The sequence below is a fragment of the Opisthorchis viverrini genome, assembly GCF_000715545.1.
Source record: "Opisthorchis viverrini unplaced genomic scaffold opera_v5_301, whole genome shotgun sequence".
NCBI lineage: Eukaryota > Metazoa > Platyhelminthes > Trematoda > Opisthorchiida > Opisthorchiidae > Opisthorchis > Opisthorchis viverrini.
In genome coordinates, this window is record NW_008751955.1 from 169,747 (window position 1) to 184,000 (window position 14,254).

Genomic DNA, 14,254 nt, shown 5'->3' on the forward strand with positions numbered 1-14,254 from the left:
CCAAGGAAGTATACTGCATAGCAGACACGGTGAGCCGTGGTAAAGGGGGCATGGGATAAAACGATTCCGAGTAATTATTTGTTCTAAGTGGCTGTTTTTCGTCTCTGGAAGCCGGCGTTGTTAAGAAGAATGTATGTGATTTGCTCAGTGACTTTGATGTCCGTAGGGTGGGGTCAGCAGTTAAGTAAGGGGAATTCCTTAAGACGTCACCATAAATGTTAGATTCGGCTAGTTTTCAGGTGATCCTTCAAAGTAAAATTGGTTTGCCGTGACCGCGCAGAAGGATGCAGGCGTGCGATATTTTACCCAACCCATTCGATTACTAAATGCCTTGATTCACACTCGAATCGTACGAAGTCCCTCTTATGCCGAGTAATCCCACTTCACCTGTCATCCACTCCAGGTTCTTCGTTGCGAAAATCTGACAGTTTCTGAAATCCACTTGTCTCAGAATGCACGATAACCTACGCACGTCCGTTTGTAAACACTCGCCTTTGTTCGGCTTAAGTGCACCCAGAAACGACTGCTATTGCCGTGACGGACTGAGGCACCGCGGGTTTAGTTCCCACGGGTGGAAGGACTAATGTGGCAAGCTACGTGGTTAGGGTTTACGCTCGCTGATCATAAGACATACAATGAACGAACAAGAGATGTAGATAGGTTGAAACATACAATCGGCATTGGATTTGACTTGTCATTATAAAAATTTTCATAGTCATGTAAACTAGTAAGCGATGACTAGGCTAGTATGCGGGTTCACAGGCCGCTAACAGGCTAGGTACTTGGAAGCATCCGCTCAACAGCAGTATTTGGAAGATGATGGCGTATGAATGAGCGGGATGTGACGCGGAAAACTTGTATGATGAATCGAAATACTTCTGTTCTTTGACGCTTTTTCATTTTCGCTGAAGAGCTAGCGGGGGAACGAGGGAAAATTCTTAAGTGTTTGCTCAGATGTAGGATGAAGGCGTGCAACCACAGGCATCATTGCAGAGCTAGAGTCGCTAAAATGTCAATTTATGATCTACGTTTGGTCAGCTTAGCTGGTTGACGAACAGACGTGAGCCAGCTTGGTACATTATCCAATCGGTAATATCGGCCCAAGATAATCACCGTAATTGGCACCTGCATGGAAATGGCGACATCCAATGCTTTCAATCAGGGCTGGATTGTTCCTCACCATATCGTACGCACAAAAATAAAGGTTCGAAAGATTCGACATCTCATTAGAGCGTGGTCAACTGGTATTTTCACGATGTGAAACATGATCCACAAAGTCAACGTCAAAAATTTTCATTACGTGTAAATGATGGGTCTCCACGTTAGTTCTACTGGCAAGTGTGACGCATTTACCCTTCATCCTAGCTTTTCCGGGGTTAAGTCTTTTAACTGCTATATTCTCATTTACTGAGCATCATGGATTATGGCGAGGTAATCGAATACACTGGTCACGATACCGTTCTTATAGCAGGTGCGGGCGATCCGTCACATAACAGTAGCGTCCAAATGTATTTTTACCCAGCAAATGATGAACCTAACCAATGATAATGCGTTTACTTCCATGCTAGTGGGGAACATGCCAATTGAGGCATGATCGTTACGCTACAGCCTAATTGCGGCAGGCAACAACATACGGAGGATGAAGGTACAACCAATGAGATAGCCTTATAATGTGTGAGCCAAAAAACAAGGACAGTGGGCATGAGGTACGACTAGTTCGATGGGAAGCTAGTTGAATAAAGAGCCAAGGTCACAAAAAGAAAAACGCGGGAGATGGGAGAACTTGAAGTAGAGACAAGCGGCAGGGGCCGTTAGTCGTACAGTGCTCTTAGTTGTAAAACCTTTGTGAGTCGAGTGAAACATTTTGCGCCAAAATGATGCATTTTATTGCGCATGTACTCAAACCGAAAACCGCCCCAATCCACGCTCATACTTTCGCAGGTCACCAAATCTCATTGTCCACTGAAGCAGTCATACCCCTGGCGGGAAAGGTCTGGTGGAATAATTTCTTAACATCGCAGAGACCTCCAGATGTCTATACAGGACTCAAAAGTTCGGACTGGTATTCTGAACTCAATTGGCTGATTCCTTAGTCCATCGGTAGCACTTTATTGCTTTCGAAAATCCAATTTCATTGTGCGATCACCAAGCTCCTAAAATGGCAAGTTTCGTCTTTAAAAACGGTTTTAACTAGAACTTATCAGACTCACTGGCGTCACCATTGTAGGGATATCAGGCGAAAAAAGTGGTTTCGGTGGAGAGGCCGTTAGTCGTACAGTGCTCTTAGTTGTAAAACCTTTGTGAGTCGAGTGAAACATTTTGCGCCAAAATGATGCATTTTATTGCGCATGTACTCAAACCGAAAACCGCCCCAATCCACGCTCATACTTTCGCAGTTCACCAAAATCTCATTGTCACTGAAGCAGTCATACCCCTGGCGGGAAAGGTCTGGTGGAATAATTTCTTAACATCGCAGAGACCTCCAGATGTCTATACAGGACTCAAAAGTTCGGACTGGTATTCTGAACTCAATTGGCTGATTCCTTAGTCCATCGGTAGCACTTTATTGCTTTCGAAAATCCAATTTCATTGTGCGATCACCAAGCTCCTAAAATGGCAAGTTTCGTCTTTAAAAACGGTTTTAACTAGAACTTATCAGACTCACTGGCGTCACCATTGTAGGGATATCAGGCGAAAAAAGTGGTTTCGGTGGAGAGGTAATGCCAAACAGACACGGCAAACGAAATTCAATTAGTGGAAGGCGCATACTGAAATTGAATTGGAAAACCATGCAGGTTAAATCCGAACAAGAGGTTCTGTGGGTCAGAGGAAACTAGTTTACGAGGCGGTTAGGGCCGGGTGAAAAAATCTATTCGTGGTTGCAACTACAGGCACTAGTGGGCGACGGTGGAGGTTAAGAGGCAAATAGTTGCGGTAGTGCCATCACATTGGGCAGGGGATCGCCTTACCGTCATTGCATTCGGTCTCTGGACAGCCCTCACATTTCCGCCTTGTACCATCTGGAAGTTGCTGCGTAAAATACCGGAGCTCATAATCAGTCTGATGATGGCACTCGCTAGCCCCCATCTAAGCAACGGTGCAGGACAAACGTGTTTCCCCGAGGTTCTCACATAAAATCACTTAACTTGGAGGAAAATGCGGTATTTGACGATATAGTGCGCCGAGAGATGCCGACTGCTACTGTCGGTAATAGCGCAGGGATAGCCTGTTGCCAGTAAAGTATGGAGTGAAGCTCAGACAAATTTCGATTGCATTTCCTGTAGCTGTCTGAAAGTGGCGTTTTATTGCGAGGATGCCTAGAATATGAGTTTTTGGAGTATACTAATTAGGATAGAGGGGACCATAGCGGCTTCATTGATAACGCGCGCAAATCGCAGTCAGGCATCCCTAATGCATTCTATTCAGTCAAATAAAATCTGCCTGAAAAACATCTCGGGACTATTTGGTCAACCAGTTCATAACCGAGGCTGAAATCGCCTTGGGCCCTGGAGATGAAGCATAAAACAAATGGAGAGCCATTGCCACAGTGTAGCGACAGAAATGGGATGATTCACCAATGAATGACCTGTGGACCAAAGTGGACCAGCAAAACAAGCAGCTTGCTGCTAACGGATAATGATAAGGTTTTGGCTAACCCGCGTGTCTCCGGATGAGTTGCGATGAGCGCTGGTACACAGACTACGATACAGACCACTATTAAGATGTGAAGAGTTGTGCTTATTGCGTATGAAAGCAGAGGTGTTGCTGAGGTAGAAAGAGAACGAAGTTGGAAGCAAATCTTGCGCTCTATCCATGAAGGCGGCAGCTGGATACCGAATGAAGGTTGGTCTTTTCATTGCGCTCAATATGCCTAGGTGACAGGTCGGAGTGGCAAGAGTTTTTTATCAGCTCAGACACAAAGAAGTCAATTTTGATAGCGGATTCTTTGAGAGCGCCTGACAGCCAAACTGAAGAGTACTCAGGACGCTGGCCTGCGGGTAAATGCCAGGAAACAGCCCGCCCGTAGTTCGGGTGGATCGTTTGGACACTGGGCGGCTCAAGGGGAATTTGCCGCTGGTGGAAAATCTGTCAAGGATCCTGAGATGAGCTTTCACCAATTCGAAGTGGTCACTATGGCAGTTTTACGGATAAACGGTACACTACTGTCGGTTTGTCAAGGATTTCAACACCATTGCTGCTCCACTGTGCGACTTTCTGCGCCATAATAGATAGTTCCAATTGACCACTCAGATGCACGAGACATTCGAATCTCCTGCATCCCCTCATCTTCCCAAGCTTTGGACTTCGGAAGCGCCCGTTCTGGACGACCTGGTTAGCTGATATCGGCTCCACCTAGCCAATGATCCAGAACGCCAGGATCACCAAGCGGACCAAGAAAACCTACAATCCCATATCGGTTTCATTCCGGCCTGTTTCCTCGACCGGGCTGAAATGAATACCGCTGTTCAGTGAACTGCACACCCCAGCCGAATCATCTCAAATGTGACGTCCGTCATGTGGCTGTCCAAAGACTGAAGCATGTCCGGCCAATGATGGCACGGCACTGCCATACTCAGTTTGATAGCACACCCTACCATGACATTCATTCCAACCTGTTGCACTACTCGTTCGAATTCAACCACCTCTGTGTCCCCATCCAACCTAACCCCTTCACCTGACTTCCCAACAGCAGTGCAACCAGTGATTCCGCTTGTTCTCACATTGCACCATATTTTTGAGACTAAACTTGCCGTGTTCGCCCAATTCGAATTATCCCATCTCCACCTCCACTTTTGCTCGTTATCGCTCCGGCCAGACGCCCAAGGTCACTCATGGCCAGCAACGGTTTTCCAGTTTTAGTTCATGTCAGCCGACTGAGTCTTTGCATTAGTCGGACCTCATGCCCACTGTTCCCCACAAGATGCGAAAGAAACCTATTATTATTATTTAAACGAGTACTTCTCATTGTTTATAGCATTGCCCCCTTTTCGCGCAATCCCCACTACCCGCAAATCCCTCAGTCATGACCCATTCTGACTGTAAACGCATGATCATGCCAGACGGTATGCCACCCACAAGTTGGGAATAAATATTATTATTATTATACCTGTGCAGTCATTAAGCAGAGGGACAGAATCATCGAATATGCCACTCGTATCCTGACTGGCACTGGGCAGAGGCACTCCACCACTAAAAAGAATGTTTAGCGATCTTCGAGCATACGGGCAAGTGCATGCCACACTCATTGGTATGGTTTCACGTTGAAACAGATCACAAACCCCTTGACTCGATCGGTACTACGAGTGACTCTCTCGATGAGTTCGCACTCTAAAGACCCCGAATTCAAGAGTGATTTCACGACCCGGCAAATGCCGGCAAAAGAGAACCACCTGGCTGACCGACTGTCAAGTGGAGACCCCGAAGACAATGATCGGCACCAATATCGTCGTCGTCGGACTGGACCCCGGAAAGTTGGTGCGACAACAGCGGCAGGATTCCGTAATACAAAATGTTGGAGCCGCCTGGTTGAACGAAGGGCTGTTGAGAACGTGTTTGGAGATAGCGTACCGCTCCGGGAGAACCACGATAAGCTGCCATGGTATCCTGGGACGCCACACATTCGAATGTTGTAATGCCCAGGGTACCTTGCAACCTGAGGTGAAAGCTGATTGCCGAATGCCACGATATGGCATACGCAGGTTGTAAAAGGACCTATGTGGTTAGGGCTATATCCGTCATCCATACGTCTAGTACTCTACCCAAAAAGACAATCCAGTTGGGCTTCAGCAACGCTTAGTCTACCCACATGAGCGTTCGTATCACCAGCAACCGCGACAGTGTTCGAGCTTTCCACCGGTTGTAAAAGAGCATCTAGAGCGTCACAGAAACTGTCTTTTTGGCGGTAACATAGTCCGTTGGGGCGTGAGCACACACAGTAAACAGGGTGCGACAGACGTCTCTACAGAATTCCTCACGGGCCGCTAAGTGAGCAACGCAGAGGTGACTATCAACGAGTATCCAATCAAGTAGAGACGCTTCAGCTCGATCGTGCAATTTACCCCCAGAAAATAATTGCTCAGCGGTGCCTGGCTGCTATGCCAAGCCTAGGCAGGAGAAATCGAAGTGCGGAGATTGGGTTCGAAACACAGACCTCCCGCTCAGTAAATCCGCACTCTAACCACTAGGCCACCTACCTACGCGTATCCAGCTACAGCAGCTTCCGCAGGACCAGTATTGTGTAGCCAGAACTTGAAAGATGGCGAAGGAGCTGTTGGTTCACTTACAGCAGCTGCGGCCTGTATCCTTGCTCCTGACAGACAGCGTAGAGCTGCTTGTCCTGCTTGCTCCATCGTGCAAAGATTGAAGGTAGCTAATAAGGCTGGCTTTCACGGGTTAAAAACACTTCGAGGTGTATGGACGGACAGGCGCTGCAGCATGGTGAACAAGGTTTCCAGTCCTGGTGCTGGGACCCACGGCGAGTATTGAAATTGGCAGGGTGTGTTAGAGGAGGAATCACGTAGAAGTGTAGGCAGGGAGCGTCAGCAACGGTGTTTTTGCTTACCCGCCATGCCCGGAGTCCTGCTGCCCATAATGACCGAACAGCGTCAATCAGACAGATGTGTCACGTGCGAGCTACGGACCTAACGAAGGCATGCCTTGATTGGTCAAAATGTCAGCCAGTCCGGCTCGAGCATCTTTAGCTCGACGTTTGTCGCCCCTGCACGGAGATTCTAGCACGACGATGTGGAACACCTTACGACGACCCTGTAAGTACGGTTATAATAATCATCCTTTGTCTCCACAAAGGGTTGTCTGAAGCTACCATGCCTTTGATATATAGTAGTGGGCAGAGCGGAAGCCAAAGACTGAGAGTTGCTCGACGTTTCAGCAAGTCACAACTGGTGACAAACCGAACCCAGGACGTCAATTTCGGCAGAGTAACCCAAAGTAATATTTGTAATGCACTACTCATAAGTTGGCTGAAAATCCGTCGACAGCCCACGACCGTTTCCGCTCTTTTGGGGGCGCATCAGGTAGGCGCAGTCCCAGGGTTCCCGCCAACCATATGTTCTACTTGAAACCAGATTGCACGAAATTAGCAAATATACACTCATTTGCAAACTAATTTGGTTCTTCGAGAGACTCAATCATTTGCAATTTGGTTCTTCGAGAGACTCAAACTAATTTATAGCCGCAACAGGAGTTCAAAGGACAAACGAGGCTTGTTAAGTCTCTGATGAGCGCAACTGAGCCATACATGCCAGTGTCGTTAACGATTGGTGAGTTGAGTCGGGGGGGGGGGGTGACGAGGGAGACGACAATTATCGATCCGACTCAATTTACAGTCTTCATACTTCGTTGGCAGGTCATACAGACGGCTCTCTGGCATTCGAAGTGGATACCCTAACCAACATGACACATGAAGCATGAGTAGTTCATAAAATCATCTGACGTACCTCAGCATTCTAATCCGATATTCCCACCAGATCCGGCCAAGGCTTCGGGGACACCGATGGTCAAAACTAAAAACCTTCGTACGTCCTCTAAGCGTAGACGCAACGCTTCGGAAACATGGAAACGTATAGGCCGAACGGTCGCAGTGTTTACTCTGCCTGTGGCAGACAAAAGGACATCACATCGACGCCATAGGTTTCAAAGGTTGGCAAAAGCTGTCCTGGACATCCACTGGAACACACAACTAAGTTTGCCTACGACGCAGACTGACTCATCTACAAGCTTGGGTTTGATCCCATAGAGTCTTGTAGCATCACTCCACACTTTGCAGGTGTGAAGCGCAAACCAAACCGTCGCCGAATTCTCCAGGTAATTTGAAATGACCTGAATCTTTGAAGCACCTGAACCAAGAATTCTCTCGTTCAGCTGTAAAACCTCTGTGGTGCCTAGCTGCCAAGTCAACCGAGGGAAACACGGAGGCCGGGATACTGCTAGACTGCTCAAGTTTAGACAGAGGAAGTCGAGAGTCAGGTTCGAACCACGGACCTTACGGTCAGTAAGTTTGCGCTCTAAACAGTGAGCCACCTCGCCCCCTCTGAGCGAAGAAGAGCAATATCGTCTGCATATTCAGTGTCCGTGAGCGAGCTTTCCGGGAGTATTTTCACTCCCGAGGTTCCACAGACAGATTGGGAAATTCCAAGCGCCAAATCAAAGAGAAAGCTGAAGAGAAACTATACGGCCAGATATCCTCAATGACGTATGTACTATGAGCCAACTCGGGTCAACGCGGATTAAGGCAACCAGGAACTTTCATACCATCACCAGCCAGGGCGAAAACCGTAAGAAAACAATAGTGAGCAGGGAAACATATTGTTTAGAAAACAATATACACCGGCAAGCGACCGGGCGGTAAACAAAGCACCGACGGAGACAGTATAGCATGGGAAATTTGGATAGGCAAGGTTGACTTTCAGGCAGGGATATTTGATGTGCACTGTTCCTTGCTGGTTGACTCGATAAGCTGAAAAATTGGTAGAAAAAAGAAGGGAAGGATGTTATTCTAAGGAAAATTGACTGAGCAGAGTCAGACAGATATAGAAAGCTCACTAGAGAAGGGTTCAGGCATTAGGCTAGAAAGGTTCACGGACACTTTTGTCTTGTTTTTGAGAATCATGTACAGTTGAATGTGAGCGAACTAGGACATGACCTCGGAAGGTGACAGGTAGACAGGAAGCCCCAGTTCATGGGTCAAGGTCCGAAAGCATCCAAACAGCGTGCTAAACCCCAAAGTGCATCCGGCATAAGTGGATAGGATACAAGTAATACGAATAATTATACCAACAGCTGTAAACAATAAGTCCTGTCGTACAAGAGAACACTACAAGCACAGACCTTCGACCATAAATGTCCAGATGTTGTCTCAATGTCATTTCTAGTTGAAAACTAGATGTAAGTGTATACACATAGTAGAGTATACGGTAAACGCTGGAAGAACGGAACGTCTCCCGGTTTTCGCGTTAATGTGTTTATACGTATTCACGGACGATCGATCTGCCAGCGAACGAATCTGTTCTGATTCGTTTCTAATGACGTATAGTTCCCCGAACAATGTGCTGACAGTCTCTGCCTAGGGTCATTAGATTGCGTTCGAGCGAAACTGCTTTGAGGTGATAAAACAACAAGTACCGTTGAATATACTGTGCATACTAAGTGAGCTAAACTTTTGTCTCAATCGACAGTGAGTTAGCGCAGTCGACTGGACCTATCGAATACTCTTCACACTTAGTAGGAAATTATCTTTCATTTATATTCAAACGGATCAGAATGTGATTGAAAATAGGGTTTCTGGACAACTGAAGGGACCACAAGGAACAGTCCAACTTCTAGTGTGCTGGTGTCCCAGAAGAAAAACATTTAGAGGATACTAACTGATTCCAGCAGGAGACATACACTAGTTCACTCAAGGGTACCCATATGCGATAGAGGATGGTGTTCCCATTTGATGAGAACCCAGCTACTAGATTCAGGAGGGCTATCTATCCCATTCTACTTAGCCACGCCAACACGAGAGTAGCTTATTCATTTGGAAGTTTCAAGTGGCCACCAAAGTTTCATTGAACAGGATGCACAGACTGCCTGGCCAAGGAAAGTGCACACAGGACTGAATTCGAAATTTATTCATCAGATCAGGCCTCAAGTGGATCGCAGATAGGTCTAATAGGATAGGAACACAAACCGGTTCCGCAGGGTTGGTACTGGCAGATGACAAAAGCTTCGGGGTTTTTCAAAGCCGAATGAAGTGTTGTCTCTGAGCTGGATCACTTTCGTAACCGACCAGATTGAACCGGAGGCCGTCTAGGCTATCTGCCAAAAATGTATACAATCCAACAGCAACGTGTAGAAGGACTGAAAATTCGTACAGTTTTGAACAGACTGCTACTCGCGTACCGCGTTCAAAGTCTTCACTGGAAGCTTACTACAAGCTTTCCATGTTAGAGGGGAAGGTTTCTGGGGCAGAACGCACTCTTCCAATCCGGATTACTGTATGCCTTCTGATCATGCAGTCGAGACATGTCAAGACATGTCACTGGCGTTGGCCAGTGAAGGCCGCACAGCCTGGTGCTCTGATCACCGTTACGGGATGAGCCCGGCTAGGGGAAACACCGGCTGGTTCCACTGGCGAACCGAGCCAACAATAATGATGATCGTTCAATTTTCGATACATAGCTGGCATGCCATCTGAAGGAAGCACAAGGGCTGGGATATTGCCAGGTTGCCCAAGCCTAGACAGGGGAAGTCGAGAGGCAGAGGTCGGGTTCGAACTGCGGACCTTCCGGTCAGTAAATTCGCGCTCCTAACGACTTGAGCGATCTCGCCTCACCGAGCCAACAGACTCTAACCAAATGATAGTTACTTAGAATTTTGACTTCTTCAGTTTTCAGGTTGAATACTGGTCAACGTGGTTAAGGAAATACCGTTTGTCTTGACAGTTTCGAGTACGTAGAGTTCTCTTCTTCCAAAAATCGAAAGCTCGTCACATCATTTTCGTTTGGTTGGTGCTACTTAGTTCTAACCAATGTGATGCGTCAAATACTGCCATGCAGTGAAATCAATAAAGTAAAATCCAGTCAGATTCTAAACGCCTAGCGATGCAAAAACTCTGTATCCTTTTTGAGACTCACAAAATGACCGTAAATGAAATGTAGGCAAAATAGTTATTTAGTAGCAGCTTCAGGCTGTCGACCGCAGGATGAGAAATCCACCGACTTTCCTGGTCAGCTGATAGCTTGGTTGGAAAGGAGTGTTTCATCCAACCTAGCTATCAACTGAGACTTCTTGCGTCAGACTAGTCAGACTATTTACCGAACAAATAACCTATCCCTACAGAGACGTTAACTTGATAGCTACCAAGTCATGAGCTAGGGTGTACTGAGAACTTGAAAAGATTGCTCCGCTGTAGCATCCTTTCCGTGCTTAACTGCCATGCCACTAGAAGGGAGCATGACAAGTGGGATACTGCAAGCCTAGACAGGGGAAGTCTAGAGGCAGCGGTCGGGTTCGAACCACGGACCTTCCGGGCAGTAAATTCGCGCTCTAACTACTGAGCCATCTCGCCCCGGAACGGAAGCTCGCTGACACAAGGTCGCCCTTCCTTATTGGGAGTTATCGGACCACGAAAATGACACAAAACCTCCTAACCACCTAAGTCTGCTCGGCGGACACGGGAGTCTGCGTTCGAAAGCCTGGAGGGTCACATGACCAATTCCATCATACGCTCATTCGATGAATCTTAACAGGACTGAATGGAACGCAAGTGAATTAGCCTGAGAATTGTGATCAGCTGGGATGATCTAATTCAGCATAAGTACGCGCTAAAGATATGTCCGTAGATCATCGACGACGTAGTACCCAGTCTGGAACGGTGACGACCTTGAAAGTTGACGAATGGTGCGTTCGCCAGTGACTAGTCAAGCTAACTTCCTAGGAGTACACTACTGACACACCACAAAGACAGGCTTTTCTGTAGAATGCAAAGAACGAAGGCGGCAAGGAGCACAACGCAGTTCCGTAACCATAGATCAGATGTTGACCCAAAGTTGCCCGGTCACGACGATTATCCGCAATTTTTAGTTACTGCCGAACATGGTAATTTTAGCCCATAGGTAGTGAAAAACGGCAAAATCCACCAAATGAAATCACTGTGACATAACTAGACTCCTGATGTATTCGCCAAAAATGGTAGGTAGTTTGTTCACGAATGCGATGTACAAGTAAGTGAGTTGCAGGTTATTCCGAGGATTCGGACTCTTCTGGACCAATACACTAAGACCCAGTGACCTTGTCATTTCATGTGACTTTCGCTTGTAAGATACCGGCTTGAATGCTCACCAGAGCGTGTCCATCACATGACTCAGTCGATCGATCCAAGCCAAGTTACTCGTCGTATCGTCTCACTGGACATTAAAATTTTAAGTTACGCTTCAACTGTGTAGCGAGCCGACACCCCGTAAAAATTCGGCGTCAGATATCGTGCGTGAAAGCCATGAAACCCGACTCGCTGTGGGCGTGTTGGAAATGAGGACTGAACAAATCGATGGCCAAGTAAGAGTAAAGTAAGGGCTCGTGCTTCCAAAGGTGGATTTTTAGCATTGGTGCCATTGAGCGCACTAGCTAAGTACCTACCGTACTCATTGTTATCATCGGCAGCAGTAAAAATAGCGTAATTATCCTACAGTCGTTATAGCTGCTACACATTCCTTCGCCGATGATTTGGGGAGGTGAGTTAGATAGCTGCGCTGCTATGATCGACGAGTAAATCCAGGGGATCAGTGCACGTTTCGTTGGGGTGATCGGAAAGAGAGCTATGCTTTGAAGGCAACAGCTTGGATGTACGAGCGCCACTGAGGGCGCGGCTATACCATATCTGACAGTGTCTCTAACCATTGATGTGTTCCGCCTCGGGGTTTCCATTCAGGGAAAGGATAATGACCAACGCAGTTAGGTTTACTGGTAATGGCTATTTATACCGCGCTGCCAAGTCATTGTTTGACCTGCCTCCGCCCGTTTACACATCTCACGCGGTGATGCTGAAACGACCCAGTCACAAATAGCTGCGCAATGGTTACGAGTGTTTTAGCGAATGGGGACAAACTGAAGTTCCAGAGCGTGAGAGCAATGTTCAAGACGATCGTGGTTGGATGACAGAATCAAGCATCAGACAAGTTATTCACGTATAAGAGGGACCAAATAATATGGCTTTCAAACTTAGCTACGTCTTGCGCCATTTCTGTCAAGTGCCCTAATACGATTGGCCAGCGCTGAAAAACATGGAGATTTAGCAGGGTAGAGTAGTGTTTGTGAACCAGCATCACCTGTAGCATAGGCGTGACATCAGCTTATCCGTCAAGGGTCGAGTTTATAATGCTGCGATGGATCCATATTGCTCTACAGATAAGAAACCTAACCCTGCGTGCTGAGGACGTCAAAAGTCCTTCAGTGTTTGACCATTGATGTATTCGGAGCATTGCCTGAGTCCTGTGGGAACACCGGATCAGCAGTGCTGAAGTACGTCGAATGGTATTCGGGAGAAATAACTCACCCTCGATAGATGAACTGATCACACTGCACAAAACGATTACTATGAATTATAAATTCGATAATGAGAGACATGAATGTCGTGTCATCAACAAAGAGCATGCTTTCGATGCCATAAAACGGGTGTCTCTGAATCGACCAAGACTGGTACGATCCAGACAATTATCAACCAAAGAAGCGAAGGGAATCCGACTGCATGACCCCAATAATTCTGTGTCCGAAAGAAACTCGTACGACCTCTGAACATAATCGGACGGTGAAAAATCCGGTCTCACAAACTTGTATGACATTGACGTCCCTCACTCAATGACTTGCCGACCCGTGTCATCATTATCATCATCGTCGACAGCATGACATTAGTGTTCAAAACCGATGCTTCGCTGCGGTAATACGGCAAAGATGCGCTTTTCACGGCGGATAATGATAACGATGATGAGTACGACAATAAAGCACATAGTAGCTCTGGTCAGAGCTATCGGTTGAATTATCCGATGAACATGCTTGGATATGTTTCGAGCTTCGAAGTAAAGAAGACATTCAGTGAAGTCGTCCCACTTCACCATACATTTCCAATCCCTGTTTGATCATGAAAGGTAAACAGCCGGTGTGTATGCTTTTGAACGGTACCAGAATCAACCGGACAAACATACTAATGAATTTGAGAAACGAGAATTATGTACCACGTTGAAGTACATAGGAAAAACATGGAAGTGGAATAAAAAACAATGTGACCTATCACTTTACCCATTTGATCCCAATGATATTGATATTCACATAAGATGGCCCTAGGAGAACTCGATGTACACAACGACCATTCGACCATAGTGGATGCATCTAACCAGCCCCGCCAAATTTATGTGATTACCCGCTGCAACAACAGTTGTAGCGGCAACCACTGGGGCGATTCGATCTCCAAGTCTACAACTGTACTTTGTCCGGAATAACGGACAACATAAGACGTAGAAATCACGATTGTCTTTGACACCCTCTACAGCGCCCGCTTCTCTAAAGTGACCGGACGCGTTCGGTGCCAATGTGGAGGGGTTATCATCATCATAATCATTGTCAGCTGTAATAACCCCGTAATCGTTGTCAAGTGGTTGTAGCTGACGCAGTTTCGTTCACCGATGATTTGGGGGGTAGGTAGCTGCGCATTGCAAGCGGGAGCTGATAAATTGGTGCATAAATCCAGCGTTGTCGGTGG

At 46.9% G+C, this 14,254-nt stretch overlaps 1 protein-coding gene across 1 annotated transcript in view; it reads right to left on the reverse strand.

Moving 5' to 3' along the window:
* Positions 1-6,633: 6,633 nt before the first annotated feature.
* T265_09697 (hypothetical protein) overlaps positions 6,634-14,254 on the reverse strand; it is a gene marked incomplete at both ends in the record, with an annotated part of 29,193 nt that continues 21,572 nt past the window's right edge. The window contains one exon of the mRNA XM_009175853.1: positions 6,634-6,765. Coding sequence (XP_009174117.1) covers positions 6,634-6,765 — 132 coding nt within the window. The remainder of the gene's footprint in view (positions 6,766-14,254) is intronic.